Source organism: Perca flavescens, chromosome 17 (assembly GCF_004354835.1).
Source record: "Perca flavescens isolate YP-PL-M2 chromosome 17, PFLA_1.0, whole genome shotgun sequence".
In the NCBI taxonomy this organism is placed as follows: domain Eukaryota; kingdom Metazoa; phylum Chordata; class Actinopteri; order Perciformes; family Percidae; genus Perca; species Perca flavescens.
In genome coordinates this window covers 11232503-11250207 of record NC_041347.1, presented here as the reverse complement: position 1 = coordinate 11250207, position 17705 = coordinate 11232503, and the positions used below count along the sequence as shown (strand labels likewise).

Here is a 17705-nt window from a genome sequence, read left to right as displayed (position 1 = left end):
GGAGACCACCAACAGTGCACCTCTTAGCAGAAACATTTGTTTAAAGTTTTTGATAATTTCTCTTCTCTTTTATACATCATCTTTTTTTCTTTTCGTTGTGGCCTGCCACGGTTGTGTTTTTAACAAATCATTAACAGGCTGCAGCAAAGTCTGGGGGCAGCCGCTGCCTGGCACCCCCCAGGAGGAGCGCTGACAGGGGGATGGTCCGAGGGAGCGGAGTTCAAGAGGTCAGGTCAGACGATTCAGTCTTACTGTGTGTGGAAGGGTAGGAGTGAGGGAAAGGTGTGATGGTCACAAGGGTGAAAATGAGAGTTTGGAGATGGTGTCATGCTGAGCAGATCCAGAGCCCTCTTTCTGCCAGAGGTATTGGCCTTGCCATTAACTTCAGCACTATTTATTTTCAAACCTTCTGCAGCTGCGCCACTTTGTCTGAAACGCCTAGTTTCTTTTTGGCAAGGGAATGCATTCAGATCTTTGATAAGCACTACTGGACAGAATAAGCTGGTCTCATAAATGCAGTTAGACACTTATTCAAAATGTGGGTGGAGGGCCTCGGGTTTAGTCTTGCAGTCAGAAGTTTGAGGTGGGGTTTTAAGACCGAGATTAGGGGCTGCGGCTTTAACTGCAAGTCGGTAAGCTGTGGTCTGTGTCAGACAGGCGTAACAGCTCGCCTGCCTATAAAGACCAGAGGAGATAAAGAGATAAAAGTGCCCAGTCGGTGAGCTGATGCCCATAAAAGCGCTGCCATTGGTTCTCAGGGCTCCGTCGAAATGCGATCCTGTAAAAATATTTTCTCCTCATTAACCTGTCATCCGTGGAGCCGTGACGCATAGCCCGGCGAGGGAGGGCTGGGACAGATTGGGGTGGGTGGAGGGGATTGTGTGGGTTGTCTAGGGGCCCAAGGGGGAGACTTAACAGAACTGGGTGCTTTATTTGAAGGCCAAACCTGTGGTAATGTGTTGAGTAGGGTGAAAAGGCCTTGGTGGGCCCGGAGTGTTTAAACAGCAGCAGTAAAGATAAATCCGCCCCAACGCAGAGCCCAGACATGTTCGGGGCACACACACACACACACACATAGAACTAAACACACACACAAAAGTATGTACATTTTGTCACAGACTGTGGTGAATGTACGTCTCTGTGGTCTATTCTGAGACACTGCTTGTTTGGACATGTCTTTCATTGGCGCTGTCCCTATGTCCAGCCTGCTTTGGTTCTGGTATTATTTGTCTAGCTGCATGTGTGTTTGTGTGAGTTGCGCTGTTTACGTGTGTCCATCAGCAGCTCCAGGCCCCCTGGCCATGCCCCCTTGTCTGGACAGAATGTATGCATTTCAACAGTCTTAGGACGATAGAGGGGGGGGTAGAGAAAGAGAGAGAGAGAGAGGATCAGGCCTCTGTTTATTGTTTTTTGACGAAGGTTGGCTGAATGTGACCTCAGGTCAGAGTGCTGGCCCGGGCTAGGTTAGCACTGCTCGGCTCTGGGTCACACTAGGCTCCTTTGTATACCCTCCGAGTTCAGGCTTGTCCTGGGTGACGAGCAGCTGAATAACGTACTGCCAGGAGTACACAAATGTGACACGGTGGTGACCGTATTTGTCTGTTAGGGTCAAATGTCCTTGTTCTGCTTAAAGTGCTTGACAAAATGCTTAATCCTGACTAAATATCCCATTCACTATTGTGTTCAACCTCCTGTATTACGAAACAGGTTCCTGTTTGTATTGCATGTTATTTTTTGAATATCTTTTGCCAGAAGCAAAAACTGCAAGGTCTAACGTTAGTGACCTCATCTATTCTGCGACCAGCCTTACATCACACTCTTGGAGGCGCTCTGTCTCATACTGAAGTAGGTGTTCAGTTGACCTGCAGATTACTCTATAACTTAATGCTCTTTCCTGCAGAGATTCATGCTGCACCGATACTGTTAACAAGAATAGACTCATTGAGACTGCATTCAGACATTGGGCACAGTCCCTGACTCGTGCACACACATACACACACACACACGTTACTGTAAAGGGACACCTCAGCTAGGTGTAGGGTGGGTGAATACCCAACTGGCAATATGAGCAGGAAATCAGCAGCAGATGTGGGTGTAAAGTAATGCACATGGAGGCAGGGAAACCCTCTTACTCGGACACCAAGTCCACCTCCTATCTTCTGGTCTTTCCTCCACCAAGCCTGAAAGAGGATCACTTTGAACCATAAAACCGCTGTGCGACTGCGAAGCAGTGAATGACCTCATCCTCAAAAAGTCTCCCTCTAATGCAAGATGTGGTAGTGTCATTTTATGATATCAGGAGTAATATTTAAAGACAATATAAAAGTAATAGAAAGCAGGGGAAAACACAAAAGGAACATAAAAAACAAAGGGTAAGAATAATGATATATAGGACATCAGGGTAGGTCTATGAATTTTAATTAGTGATTTGATTCTGCAGGCTTTGGCTGCATACATTTTCTATTTTCTCAATTTAATGATCGATCGCTTGGTCTTTGTAATGTCAGAATATTGTGAAAAATGCTTTAACAGAATTTCCAAGTAGACTTCTTCAAATTTCAATAATTTTCTTTTATTTCTTTTGCTTTTTTCCGACCAATGGTCCACATCCCAAACTTATTGAATTTACAATGATTTAAAACAGAATAGCAGCAAATCCTCACAATTGAGAAGCTGAAACCAGATACATATTTAGAATTAAATGACATGAATTGTTATGCCAAAGCCAAAAGCATGGCTGCATTAATCCATGAATTTTTTCCTCAGTTCTTCCTCCGTTTGCTCCACACAAACCCATTTTATTGTTGCCAAAGGGATAAAACACATCACTTTCTATCCAGAGGACGTGTTCTAATACATATTGGCCTGACACGGGTTTTTACTGCAGCACAATATTAAACTATTTAACTGGTAATAAGCTGAGTTGATGTGAATTGGTGGGACATGTGAATGACACTTGACTTGGTCTCTCGCTTGATGAAAGCTGTCTCAACTTTAAACATACTGAACTCATACTCAGGCAAGGAGATAGGAAAAAAAAAAAAAAAAAAAAAAAAGCAGAATGCAAAAGCGTTGTAGGTTTTCACAAGGATTCCTTGACTGCAGCGAGGCACTCGATTTATGCGTCTGATTAATTGGTTTTCGTATAAATCACAGGTACGGGCCTGGGGCATCGCTCCCTATCTTGAGGTGTGTGAGAAAACAAGACCGACATGTGTGGAAAGGGTGCACAGTGAAGGAGAGGAACACGGTGACAGTTATGTGTTTCAGTCGTTGAGTTGGCCATAAAGTTCAGTCTGACAGCAGGGCCCCTGCTGCAGTATCTGTGTGTGTGTGTGTGTGTGTGTGTGTGTGTGTGTGTGTGTGTGTGTGTGTGTGTGTGTGTGTGTGTGTGTGTGTGTGTGTGTGTGTGTGTGTGTGTGTGGCCTGAAAAGAATGAGTGATGCGGTGTCACCGAGGGAGCTCGGCGTGATAATAGATCTGCAAAGTATTGTGTAACCGTGTGTCAAGCTCTGTGGAGATGTGTGTTTATTTACTTGTGATGATTGAGGTTGTGTAATTGTTTACTCTGGGGCAGCTTGTTATTCAAATGAGGTTGAGTAATTCCCCCCGCAGTCTTGTTAAAGTTCAGTTCATTGGGAAGCCCTGCACTGTGGCAGATTGCCTTCATATAAATGGTGACCTCTGCACATTAATTAACAAAACACACTGCAAAACAATAGATTGGAATGACTGGGTGCATTCTCTTACTTGTAAATGCACGGTGTCCATTTTGTTTCATGTAGCTGCTGTTAAATGCAGCTCTTTAGTTCTCGTCTTCATCTCACCCTCTGTCTGTCAAGCCCTCCCTCTTCATCCCCAGCTTCCAACACCCTCTCTCAGTGCTGGGCCCCTTCGTCCTGGCACTCAGACTGCTCCTATCACTTCCATCAGCTCGCCTCAGTCTGGGTCTCAGTGACGTTAAATACCATCCCGTTACCCAGCCATCTGCACCTCATTTTCTCTCATCCCTCCCCATTTCAGTCCTATCTCCCTGTCATTTCTCACACCTCCGACGGCAGCCAAGTCTATCTGCTGAAGTTTGTACATGTTTCCTTCTTTCTCCACTTCTTTTTTTCACACACCCCCCCCCCCCCCCCCCACCATCTCCTTTTTTCCATCTCTCTAAATGAGCCTTTCAGAGGTTGTCAGTCATCGGCATCACCTCTATATCCGTCTGAACATGCGAGCGCAGAAAGGAGGAAAGGGATGGAGGGATGGTGACGGATTGGTTTGTGAGGGAGGCTCTGAGCATTCAGAAAGGGAGGAACAGAGCCGCCGCTCAAGAGGGGAGGACCAAACCAAAAAGATGTTCATCTGGAAAGCCTCATCCTGGTTATCTGTCAAGGAGCCGGCTAGCCCTCTAACCCAATAACTCGCATAAACACATGCAAGAAAGCTCATCCATATGGCTTTGTGGCCATTCACATGCAGTCACTATCACTTGCTGTGGCCCTTCTCACGCCACTTGCTGACCTAACAGCCACTCAGGAACATAGATTTGTAGGAATAGGCCATTTTACTCCACGCTATTAGGTTGGCTGTGACACTCTGCTCTCTCTCTCTCTCTCTCCTTCTCTCTCTCTCTCTCTCTCTCTCTCTCTCTCTCTCTCTCTCTCTCGGATCTAAGTTTCAGAAAACTATTACTGCATTGTCTGTTGCTATAAGTAAATGTTAGATAAAGAGATGGATATTGTGAGCAAGCTGATGTGAAAGCTGGAAACACTGGGCTGAAGAAGAGCCAAAGGATGCTGCAGGGGTAGCTGTAAATTACAGGGCCTTCACGCCAACCTGTGGAAGGGAAGAAAAAAGAAAGTCCGTGGTGAGCTCAGTCTTCACTTTCAGTCCAATAAAGAAAAGAAGCTGACAGATGTGTTGTGGCAAACCAGGCTTTTCTTTCCCCTCTTCTTTCTTCTTTTCTCTCTCCTCTTGTCCAGACCACTAATAGCTGGGTCCTCTCATCCTCCTACGTCCTTCTCCTCGTCCTTTTCTTCTTTTCAGGGGAAGAATTGATGTGCCTGTGCCATGACCAGACTCTGTCTTTCATGTTGGTTAGATAGACCTCTCTTTCTGCTGAAGCTTTACAGCGAAATACTCAATATATCATGTTGGACTGTAGACACACACAAAACCGAGGCCTTCAGAAATCAGGCATCCACTTTATTTCTTTTACAAATGCACACTGATACAAAGTGCAAACACGCACTTTTTTTTTTTATGGAATAATAGCTTATCCAAACATGTCTCCTCCCATGTTTTCATTCTTCTTCTAGCTCTCTCATTATCTCTCGTGAAAGGCTAGCTACTCCATTCACACCTCTATTTCTTTTCTTCACCTTTATGCATCCAGGTTGAGTTGAAGGGCAAATTCAGGGTGCGGAGGCCTATAGTGGGATGTGTGTGTGTGTGTGTGTGTGTGTGTGTGTGTGTGTGTGTGTGTGTGTGTGTGTGTGTGTGTGTGTGTGTGTGTGTGTGTGTGTGTGTGTGTGTGTGTGTGTGTGTGTGTGTGTGTGTGTGTGTGTGTGTGTGTGTGTGTGTGTGTGTGTGTGTGTGTGTGTGTGTGTGTGTGTTCTGCATATAGAGGTGTGTCCCACTGCGGTGTTGAAGGAGTCTATGGAGGGGAGCTAGAGTGTGAGAGTGTCAAGCTGACCGTGCCGACAGTTGCAGAAGGTTGTAGGTTGTTGGGACATGGAGAGCATCCGATCAATGTGTGTGTCCATTGCAGCTACAGATACATAGCATTCCACCACCATCCATCTGTTAGCAGAAGCACTTAAAGCTTGTTGGTATCTTTTGCTTTAGCCTGACTATGAGTGCATGCACCAAATTCTTCTATTTCTCATTTCTCAGAGCTGTAAAGCAGCATAGTTCATCGTCGTGGCATCTCATCCTACATGTAAAAACAGGCAGCGTATTTTCCGTACAGGCGTACAGACAGACGGCTCGTGGTCCAAGCGCCAGGCATGGTATTTCCTTTGTCTTGCTTATTTTGAGTTTGTAATGGCATTTGTGTTTTGTTTTGTTCTGAGTTTAATCGTCCAGCAATTTTTGACCTCAGTTGCGTACATTTTGGAGTCTTTGTCCTACAGTTTACGGTCTCAAAAGCGATAAATATTATTGTGTGTGTTGAGATGGTGCAGCAGGCCCGTTGCAGGCGCCTGCTTGTTTACAGAGCTATCCCGGCAGTTTGTGTTTGTTTGTGTGATAGAACACAGATCTCTGATAATGGAGTCTCCTTCTCCTTTTCTCCTCACTCATTTCTCTCTCTCTCTCTCTCTCTCTCTCTCTCTCTCTCTCTCTCTCTCTCTCTCTCTCTCTCTCTCTCTCTCTCTCTCTCTCTCTCTCTCTCTCTGCCCTGCAGCTGTTTTTGTTCAGCTTGGTTTACCTTCCATCCAAAATGTTAGGTCAAATACAGACTTGTACCCATTTCACAAGCACACATTACAATATGCTGGTGTGTTTACATTTCCCGCTCAGCATCGCAGACAACATAACACTCCTGATACCGTGAAGCATGACTTAAACAAAGAACAGGTCTCAACCCTGATCCTGACCCCGAGGTCAGTTTACAACTGGTCAAACCTTTAACCTGACAGGGTCACTAGCATCGTGTGAAAAAACATGTTGCTAGGGCTGCAACAAGTGATTTATTTCATCATCAATTTAAAATGTTTATAGATTAATTAATGAGTATATAAAATGTTAGAAAATGATACGATGTATTCAAATTGCTTGTTGTGTCGGACTGTGTTGAATTCATGGCAATATAAAAAAAAATCCTGGCATTTAAGAAGCAAGTTCTAAGCAAAAGTTTGGCATTTTCCCTGGGAAAAAAACACACAAAAAACTAATACATTTTTAAAATTGACATTTTGTGCTGATTGATTGAACAATAATGTTTTTTTTTAGCAGGAGAAGTTGTAACCCTCTCTCTCGCTGTCTCTTTTTCATTCCCCAGGGCCAGTACCGGCCTTCAGATCTCCTGTGCCCTGAAACCTATGCCTGGGTACCAATAGAGCAATGCCTACCCAAGCTGGAGAACTCCCGCTATGCTCGTTTCAACCAGGATCCTGATGCAGGTACAACAATGTAACACCTTACTGTAACCAACATTCATTTAATGTCTGAAACTGGAGAAAAAAAACCCAGCATTTTCCTAACTTACTGACCTGTCCCTGTGAGCTTGGTCTTGCATCCTCCAGTTCTTCGTACACGCTGTTCTGGATGAACCCATGAACCTCGTGTTAACATCTGATCCGGTTTCACTGTGTATTAAAATCTGTGGGCTTGCTCCAAGGCGGCGTGCAGTCACTGAACGGGGTTAAACAGAGGGCCGACAGCTCTGATCACACAGCCTTCACTCCCCGTGATCCTTCAGCATGGTCCGAGCAGAGCCAGCGCTGCCATTATGGATAATAGTGATATTAATAGGGGTGGGAATCACCAGAGGCCTCACGATACGATATCCCGATACTTGTGTCACGATACGATATTATTGCGATTTTAAAGATATTGCAATATTCTGCGATATATTGCAATATATTACCTTTTTTCCAACTTCAGATTTTTCCCAATTTCAAATGATGTCCCGAAAGGACAATTTTGTCGACATCTGTTGTATCTAAAAATATACATTTCTCTGTTTGTTCATCACACTTCAGTTTTATTGGTGCAAAATGTGATTGTCAAGCAGACAAACTGACCAACACATATATCATAAAAGATCGATACTTGGCGTCTGTGTTTCGATACAGTATTGCCACGAAAAATATCGCGATACTATGCTGTATCGATTTTTTCCCCCACCCCTAGATATTAGCAATAATAAACCACATGCAGAATGTAGACTGGCAGGCGCTCATCGCCTGGACTTGTGGGCTGAGAGATAGGGGCCCAGAGAGAGTGTTTACCAGAGTGTAAATGAGTTGAAAGTTTTAAAAGGAGAGTTTTAGTTATGGTTATGTGCATAGCCAAAGAGACTGATACATCTTCTGTCTCCTTATTTCTAAAATCTCTCTCTGCTCGTTGATTCTGCATGCTTTTCTAGTTGGTAAAATTCCTGCAGCTTGTCGACTGACACATTCCCATGAGTATGACGCCGCTTAGCCTCGGAGTGTAAAAGTAAAATAAGGTATACTGTTCGATACTGTATTATAGGCATTATTGTAGGAGAGGACTATTGTTTTGAGATTGAGATTGTTGGTATGAGTGCACATAGTTTAAACATGTACACATACCTACACATGCTTTTCATATTGCATGGGTCTGTAACCGCAGTGGTTGAGTGTACAGGGGCCAGCCATCTACTGTTTTACTCTTCCCCCATTAATCTGCATCACCAGACGGGCACCAAACAGAGAAGATCCACTGATACAGTACATAGCAATAGGAGATGTGAGAGGACAGTAATTTTGATTGTCAAGTAGACTGGGATTGATGGATGAAGGGTAAGAGAGGGGGTAATAGAGGAATAGATAGATGGAGAGGGTGATAAAAATGATTTTTATACAGATTGGAAGAGAAAGGGAGGGAGGCTGGTAGTTGTATGCTGGCACTAGAAGAGAGAGAAGTACAATAAAATAAGAGACAGATTGACAGGGAGGTGGAGGAGGAAAGAAGGATATGTGAATGTGGAGAGACAGCTTAAGAGTTTGTTGTAGTGAGGTCATACTTGGACTCGGGGCCATGCAGAGAAGTAAAAACCAACACAAATGATCAGTCAAGTTCAAAGAAAAAAGGGTTCTGTGGCACAGATGCCTGTTTCCTCTGTTCTCCATTTCAGAATCAAAGTCTTAATACTTGTCTTAAGGAAATAAGGATTCTACTTTTTTTTTTTTCCCCATGTCCTGGCAAGTTTTTCTTGTTTACTCAAGTGGTGGTAAAAGCACCACACCCAAGAGAAAAAGAGGGCATTTAAAAGGCCATTAGTAGGCTGGTCATTTACACTACATCGTTGCCATTAACAGCTTAGCCAGTGGTAGGTCTGACCTTTTCTTGTCAATCATACCTCTAATCCCCAAGTAGGCACAAATTACTGAGGACAAAGTGGCGGTCTCAGAGTTAGCCATTTTCACTGTGGCCAGAGTGTGTTTGTGCGTCTGTGGCTCTTGCGGTGCCTCCATTCCTGCGTGGACTGTTGATCTTGGACGAGTCTGGACATTATTTCAGGCCTAGCTGTCCAAACGCAGTGTCATTGCGTTTCAGCGCTAGCTGTCTCGATGGTTAGCTTTCCGGTCTGTTGCCAAAGCTGTGCGGTGCCAGACTGTAGTGGTGGTTTGGAGGGTTCTGTCTTGTCTCCAGAAATCCACCCAGTGGTCAGTCAGTCACCAGGTCAGCCTGCAGTGTCATCGTCAGGTTAGCAGCATGACACACTGCTGAGACCTGTGGCCCAAGTCCTAATTGGCAGTTTATCAATGTGTGGCTTGTTTGGGGTCTAAATAAAGACATGTTGCAATCTGTTTTTAAGTCCTGGGGAAGTCCTGGCTGCATGTAATGGTGTGGAAATCTCCTATGTATCTTTCAGGAAATAACCATCTGTTGCAGTCTCATTTACTCGCTGCTGTGGTGTGCTGTGATAATGACATTTCATACTCTAGCCTGATTGCTCACTATGCTCCCATGAAATACGAGTGTTGCTGTTTTGGTTGTCTACTCTTGAGTTTGCTACGTGTCAGTAGATATTCAGTGTGCCGGTGGATCAGCTGTTCAACGGATACACAACAGCTGGTTCAATGGACAACCTCTTAATCTACCCACTTTTTTCTGTTGACTAACAACAATTATTCAACAGAATATATATATATTTAATAGCAATTACCTTTTAGGCTGGTTGTCAAATGAGGCTCCCAAAACTTTTATCAATACCCTATCAACAGGGTTAAGCTTTAAGTTTTTGGTACATAAAATAAAACTGGGGTAGAGTGAGATATGTTAAAACATGCCGGTAGAGATTAGGGTTAAGTGACAATATAACTTTCTATTCTTGAAAGTGAGAACAAAGCTTCTTGATCTAAAAAGTAAAAAGAAAAAAAAAAGAAAAGATAAATACAACTTGACAGAAAATTATGTTTATAAAATGTTTTTGAGTCATCATTAATTCCAACTCAGGCTTATTGCAAGGCCCTTGAACTCCATGCCTCACCCAGGGGTGAAAGAGAATTGGGGGTGCTGGGAGTGCATTCTGATTGTAAGGGTGACCGGGTTACAGAGCTGTCTTAATGAGGTGTGTAAAGACAGCCGATCTAAAGTTTACACAACTCTGTCCAAAGCTGGCTCACATTGATTACATGCCTGTTGCTGACACATCGAGGGCCCTCGGGCCTCTCACAAATGTACATACAGTGTGTGTAAATACAGTGTGTGTATACACACTCACACATAGACCCACATTTTACACAGCACAGATATATTATATCTCACATACTCGTAATCTAGTGTTTGCTTGACGGAGAAAGAAGTAGGGGCATTGCAAGCTCAGCAGAATAAATATTTGCAAAAATGTGTGACACAAGTAGACACCCCCTGGACCTTGAGTGCGTCCAGCAGGCGCCAAATCATATGCACAAAATTGCACATTGCATAGAAACACTATACTATGTTGCATTCATTACAATATCTACAATGTTGAAATAGCATATTCTCATTCTGTTGGTCTCTCTCTTTCATATCTGATACAGATACACACATTTAATTCTCATCAAGCTGATTGACTCTGAGATCTACAGTGTGCTTTCAGCCATGCAAAGTGAAGCCAAAACATTCGGTGTGCTAGCCTGACACTCTCCACTATATTTCTAGATTTTACCGTATGCACTTTCATATCTTGTCTCACTGTCAGGGCCACTTTGCTCTGCTCTTCAGCAGGCTGTCTGCTCCTTAGCCTGACTCGCGGTAATGTTTCCATTCAGAGTGTGGGGGGGTGGGCGGAGACACATATAATTCCTCTCAGTTATAATGCAGGAGGTTGTTTTTCCCCCGGATCTGTGAATTTTCCCCTCATTTTAATAACAATAATAATGTTAATATCCTTTTATAATCCAGGGGAATTCTCTTGCTGGAGGTCAAAATGAATGGTCAGCTCCAGAGATTCCAGGTCAGCTGGAAGGATGCGCTCTAACACAGGGGCTTGAACCCTGGTCTTCCGGTCAAAGAGCAGGCTTTTTACTCACTACGCTACACCACCATTTTGGCCTTTCTCTTTTCAAACGTAAGCCAAGTTTTGGATTTGCGACATTGGGTCATAGGAAGTGGTCATAACCTGATGGCCTGCCTTTGACCAGCGTCCGGTGTTAAGCAAGTGTTTTGAAAGTTGGAAATGGATGGGAAGAGAGAGCGGAGCGTGGCGAGGTGTCAAGGCCCCTAGCCTCGGCTCTGACCCTCTCACTCCCCGACCGACTCTTGCCACTCCTCTCTCCGCCCCCCCGACCCTTGAACCCGCGACCCCGAGAAGCCGCGACCTCAAAGCGACGTGTCACTGAACGTCCGGTGGGCCTGGCGGGGAAACAGGGTCTGGAGCTACTCAAACTGAGGATGGGGCATTGGTGGAGTACGGAGTGAGTGAAGAAGCAATGAAAGATGTTTATGTGAGCAGCGGATGTTTGGATTGCCTTGAGTAGGGGAGAGAGTGAGAGAGAGAGAGATAGGACCTCTGCTCAGTATTACTGTTAAGGTTAATAGACCATCTTAAAGCAGCATGCTGCTATCCATTTAGGTCTGTAAAATGTCCACTACTTAATATCTTTAGAAGGGACAGTGGCGCTTTAGAGCAGTGTCACATTTGAGTGGGCAAGTGTACCTTTGCTTAACTGTTGTGTAAGTGGGCTGTCACACTGATAAAGAACATGAGGAGGCACATGGCTTAGAGAGATCATGTTAAAGGCAGTTTAAGTTATTCAGGAAGCATCAAACGTTTAAATATTTTCACTTTCATCCCGTCGGTACGCATTAATTCTTCGTGGAGCAAAATGACGGTTGCATGGAGTTGCATAACATGTTTACATCCTGCCCCCACCCCCCACGTTGGGACTTAACATACTGCTGATTTTCTTGATTTTAAAGTTGAAAGTTTTTTTTCGATGATGTGACTCAGCAGATTTTTAGAGTAGGGGAAAGACACAGCGGTTAGGGCATTACTGAGCAGGGAAATGAGGCTAAAACATAAAATATGAATCCACAGGGGGGGGGGGTTAAAAAAAAGAAAAGAAAGTTTAATATGAAAATATCTTTATGGAGATTGGGATGTGAGAGCTAAGGAGCCTCTGGGCTTTGTGTTTATACCCATCTCTCTTCTTTCCTCTGGCTTGCTTCTCAGGTAGTGTCTGTGCTAAGTTAGAGGCCATAGTGGTACATGAAGAGTTGGGACATTCACTTACTGTACAGCTACCTAAACACGTGACTATTTTAACTCTTTAATTTGCGAGATTTCAAAATGTCCCCCTGGTGCTGCTGTCCTGATTTAGTCTTTGTTTATTGCAATGCTACTTTATGCCTGTAACATTTAGAACTGATCATAGCAGCAAAGTTGATTGAGTCATACTGCTTTGTAAACTGGCATCTGGCACAAGCGCAAAGACCTTTTGTTTGTGGCATTACATCACAGTTTAGCATCTTTTTTTCTCAGTTGTCTCGTTTCCCCACTTTATTAGGCAATCAGGTGGGATTTAGCAGGAGTGTGGCGGATATTTTAGGAAGAAGGCAGAAATATGTGCACGTGCATCACTCGTACCACCTGGGCGCTCAGCTGGGAGCCATATGGGTGTCGTCACGGGGAGCCGTAGTGGCGAGTAGGAGGCCCCGAGCTCTATTAATACGAAATCTAACTCGCTCCTGTTTGACTGATGTGTCGCCATGGGCCTGGCAAGCTAGTCCACTCCACAGCCTGGCCTGAGGTTTATTTTCATCTGCATCCTCTTAGCCAAGCCAGACCAGGATTGCTCCAGACATGACAGGTTGATTGAATGAAACACTGTGTGTGTGGAGTGTGTAGGGGGATGCACATTTCAGAAAGCACAGTATGAATTTAAAATCCTTCGCTAAGAGCTAAGCAGTGACTAGAGCATCCGTTGGGGATGAGATACTTATTAAAGTTCCAGTGAATGAAGAAGTCCTCAGTTCTGACTGGAGTGAAAGATTTAGAGCTCATGATGGGTTTTTGAGGCCCACTTGCATTCACACATTATGTGCAGTGCATTTGGGCTCAGTTGATACTCCCTGCTGTGCTACCCCTTGCATGTCCTCTTGGCGCCAGCTGTGGGCAGCTTGGCTCAACCTCTCACTCCTGGAGGCAGCGGTTTTAGTGTCAGAATGAGGGTCATCAGGTTGTTGTTGTTTTTTTTACTTTTTTTTTTTTTTTTTTTTTTCCCCATCCGACTCTCCAGAAGACCGTTCTTAGCTGCTGAACACGCACACTTTTGAGATTAGCAGTGATTTCACTGGTCTGATGGGAGCTGGCATTGTATGACACAGGACCTAATGAAATGCTGAGTTTGGCAAGCCAGCAGGGAGCAATGCTCCCGTAAACACGGCCCACTAACTAGCCTGCTCACGCACCACCGTGACTACAGGTTTAGGGCATAGGGGAATTAGAGCTGTGGGGGGAAAATGCTTTGTGCTCCTCCAACAGCTTCTCGGAATAATGGTGCGTCCCTGCCAAGTCACTCAGAGGTTAACTCGTAAGAATGTGGGGAAAATAAGGACAATGTTCATTGTGCTTGATGTGTCTCCACTGCTCCTTATTATGTTCTCATGTTTGTGTCCAGGAGATGCTCGGGTGCTGAAGGATGTGGGCCGAGCTCTGGTGCTATACAAACGGGCCGCCATGCCCTACGCAGCCTACACCCGCAAGCGCAAAGGCTCCAACGACGAGACGGAGGTGCAGCAGTACGCCGGCTTGGTTGGCCAGGACTGTGCAGAAAGGATCTTGCTTTACCGCTCCTAAACATTACAGCGTCACACCACTGCACCTTTTTAAATATACATGAATACACACCTCCCAGCTGTCTGTGTGTTTCTGTTAATGTATGTCTGTGTGTCTTCTCACTGTGTGTGAAAGTGCTTTCTGCTGCTGCTCCCAGTAGTCTCACCACGCTTAGCTTTACACAGGCTGGAACAATGCAGTAGCAGCTCACTGTCTATATATGTGTCCATTCACCCACTGGCCTCATTCACGTTTATCCATCAATGAATCCTGCAGTATCTATTCTCAGTTTAGTTCTTCCGCATCCTTTGGTTTGATTCGACTCCCATCAGGGATCGGTTATTTTGATATTTTGTCTGTTCATCACTTAGATTTTTCCATCCTCTGTACGCTTCAGTTATGTTGTTCCTGATGACGATGCTCCACACAGGCGACAGCTCTCTTCTGAACTGACACATGTTTAGATGTACGTCAGCGTTGCCACTTGAAGAGCATGTGCTACTTTGAATGTTCAGTGAAGTTGGTCCTTAGTTTCTTACATTCTATCCCCAAACTTCACTTACTTACTTTTTTTTTTTATCACTGGATTTATTTGACCCAAAGAACTCTGTTTTCAATGTTTTTGTCTGCAATATTTATAGCTTCATTTGCTTTTCTTTTAATATTGACACTTTTATTTTTGGTTAAACCAAATAAAAAGGTTGTATATTCCCTGCTTGGACTTTGTGGCTTTCCTTTGCATGATAATTTTGCAACACAACCTTGAATCCATTGGCAGCTGGATTTGGGGAACAATAATGCATTAAATGATCTATTGCTGGCACAAATTGTGCACATTTTTACACATACAGAAGTACAGTATGTATCCCAGAATACATGCACGCCCAAAGATTAGTGCTTGAGTGTAGACTTGTTGGATTGGGCCAAGCAACAGGTGTTAGATATATGAGCCGGCAGAACACAAACGCCAAAGGCTTCTAGCCCTCTAACAGAGTGTCAACAGCAGCCCAGCTCTAAGCCAGGGCAGGGCTCGGCCAGCAGCCAGGCTTGCTATCTTAATTTAGTTATTGAACAGATTTAAGATTAAGATATACATTATTGATCCCGCAAGAGGAAATTGCATTTTACACGCTGTTGTGAGTTATTACACACAGGCCCGGAATACACACACATGCCTAGGACCTCTACAGAGATGTCAGAGTGAGGGGGCTGCCATGACAGGCGCCCCGAGCAGTTGGGGGGGGTTCGGTGCCTTGCTCAAGGGCAGTGCCCAGGAAGTGAACTGCCACCTCTCCAGCATGGGGACTTGAACCGGCAACCCTTCAGTTCCCAAGCCAAGTCCCTACGGACCAAGCCACTGCATCCCCTATTTCATATTTAATGCATAACCTGGTAATATTGTTTGCTCCAAAGCAACTCTAGATGTCTAAATCTATCTATGATGTCCATCGCTGATAAATTAACTTAGAAATCATGTAATAAAAAAACAAACAACAACAGTGGTGTACAGTTTGGAGGTGAAACTGAACATACATGATGATACCAGGGTTTTCCCGCCATGATCTTAGCATTAACCGTTAGATATACTTTTTAAAAACACTTGCACATATTAATGTATTTCTGAGGTGGTTAGTCATGTTGTGTGTGGGATATCTCTTAACCTAGAACTTAGAGACACACAATTGTGCAACTAACTAAAGGAAAGGGTGTAAGCACAGATAATGTGAAGTGTCAGCTTGACCCTGGACTAGACTTGTATTTGTGAAGCAGCTCTCTGCTCTCCAGTGTGGCCTGGCCTGCCACCCATTCTGCCAGCCTGTCTGCACCCAATCCTGAGGAAACGGTTGAGAGAGTCGGTCTCTCCAGGTTAAACTCAACCAGGGTTTAAAAGCACTCGTGTCCTCAGGAATTAGGATGGATTGACAGGCTAATTCTCTAAGAAGGGAACACTGATGCTGGCCAGTAGCCATGTTGGATTCACTGATTCTCTCCCACATTAGGCATGCTTTCCCTTGGACTAAATGTGCACTCACACAGACACATACACACACACTCCTGGCGCTGTCACGAGTAGTTAGTCTTGGTGGACGCCACACATAAGGACGTGTGCCAGTTCTGTGGTGGACCTCTTCTCTGTCAAAACAAAAGGCCTGGACCAGTCGGCAATTTTATGAGTCCATAATGCTGCAAGACACAGCATGGCAGGGTTTGGACATTACGCTGATATATAATTGTGTCACTGCTCATAATTCTTATTAAGTGTGAGGTACGTACTGACCACGTACTGCTGCTGAAATACCGTTCAGCCAAAGGTCAGCATTCAGAGAATGGATGGGCCTAGAGAGAAGGCTTAATCTTCATGTCCGACCTGGGTCACAGAGATGGTTAAAATACTCTCTGTGGTTTATTTTAAGCTGTGTTGGTGCCAAATGGGTGGGGGTTTGTCCCACTGGAAAATAAAGAGACTGCCAAAAAGCTGTGAAAGGAGAGTACGACCCTGTAGTAAGATAACCTTAAAGGGATAGTTTGGATATTTTGAAGTGGGGTTGTATGAGGTACTTATCTATAGTCAGTGTATTACCTACAGTAGATGGCGGTCAGCCTGTCCGCAGTTTGGAAAAGCCGACACGAGTCCAAAGCAATGTACTGCTGTGGATGGGCGCCCACAGCAAAATGCAGTTCTGCCACCTAAAAAAAATGAAAAAAAATCAATATCTGTTTAAGTAAACACAATAGTTAGAATATGTTCACTGCTTTACCTTTCCGACTTCATCCAAGCCACCAGACTTCTTTGAAAAAAAAAACATTTTTTACCTCGCAGAACACAGGAGGTGCTGGTCTCCCGCTGCCTCGATCGGTTAGACTAAAGGATGAAAGAAATCAAAATGCTAGTTGGGATGTAAAAGTTAAAAGCAACTGAAATTTCAGTTGAAGTTACTGTACCAGAATTAATTAAAGTGTGTGCACGTTAGTGTCAGCTGTTGTGTAAGCAGTGACAGCAGTTTAAATGTCAGTTTAATCTCAAGTAAATAACTATTTGTTACAAGTATTTCTACCCCTATTCTACCCCTACACAACAGAACTCCCCCATCTGCTGTATCTCCACACATGTATTGGGGCCAAGTGAATATGCTAGGGGACCCACGGACGAAAGAGGATGTGTCAGCGTGAAATAGTATGGGAAGGAAAAGCATGTCTGAAAATGAGGGGAAAAAAGACACCATTCCTGATGTATTTCCCTTTTTCCAAATGTCTAATCCAAACTCGTGTGTGGAATCATGACAGAGAAATATGGAATAATATCCCTCAGCTGTTTACGTAAATGTCTCTAAATGCTATGTGCGTGCCTTGGTGAGTATAATTTGCTTTTGTGGTAAATAAGAGGGAAAATGTGTTTAGGAAAAGAACAAGTTTGCTGATTTTTATCTTTTTTTTTTTTTTTTTTTTTAAATATTCATTTTCCCTTAGAGTAGGAACACAAATGCTGATGGAGATTAAGGGGGGGTACGTCATCCACCAGCATCCCCTGATCACATCTACTGTATATGAGACTCCATTTAGCATCTGAAAGGGGCCATTACATGACGCTGTCTTCCTGTTTATGAAACTATCTGTAGGCAGCGAGCTGTTTGATCCCTCTCTGTTTCGGTCTTTCTCTGAGCTAATCTTTCGGCAGTACACACAAGCTTTGTTTCATCGTACCCGGGGGCAGAATGTAAACACTGCCTCTGCCCACAGTACTTATATATAT

General features: G+C 44.2%; 1 protein-coding gene across 3 annotated transcripts in view; it reads left to right on the top strand.

Moving 5' to 3' along the window:
• ate1 (arginyltransferase 1) overlaps positions 1-14675 on the top strand; it is a 59229-nt gene extending 44554 nt beyond the window's left edge. For all 3 annotated transcript variants that reach the window (XM_028603522.1, XM_028603520.1, XM_028603521.1), the window contains 2 exons: positions 6998-7118; positions 13797-14675. In XM_028603522.1, the coding sequence (XP_028459323.1) occupies positions 6998-7118; positions 13797-13975 (300 nt within the window). In that variant the 3' untranslated portion in view covers positions 13976-14675. The remainder of the gene's footprint in view (positions 1-6997; positions 7119-13796) is intronic.
• Positions 14676-17705: the final 3030 nt, after the last annotated feature.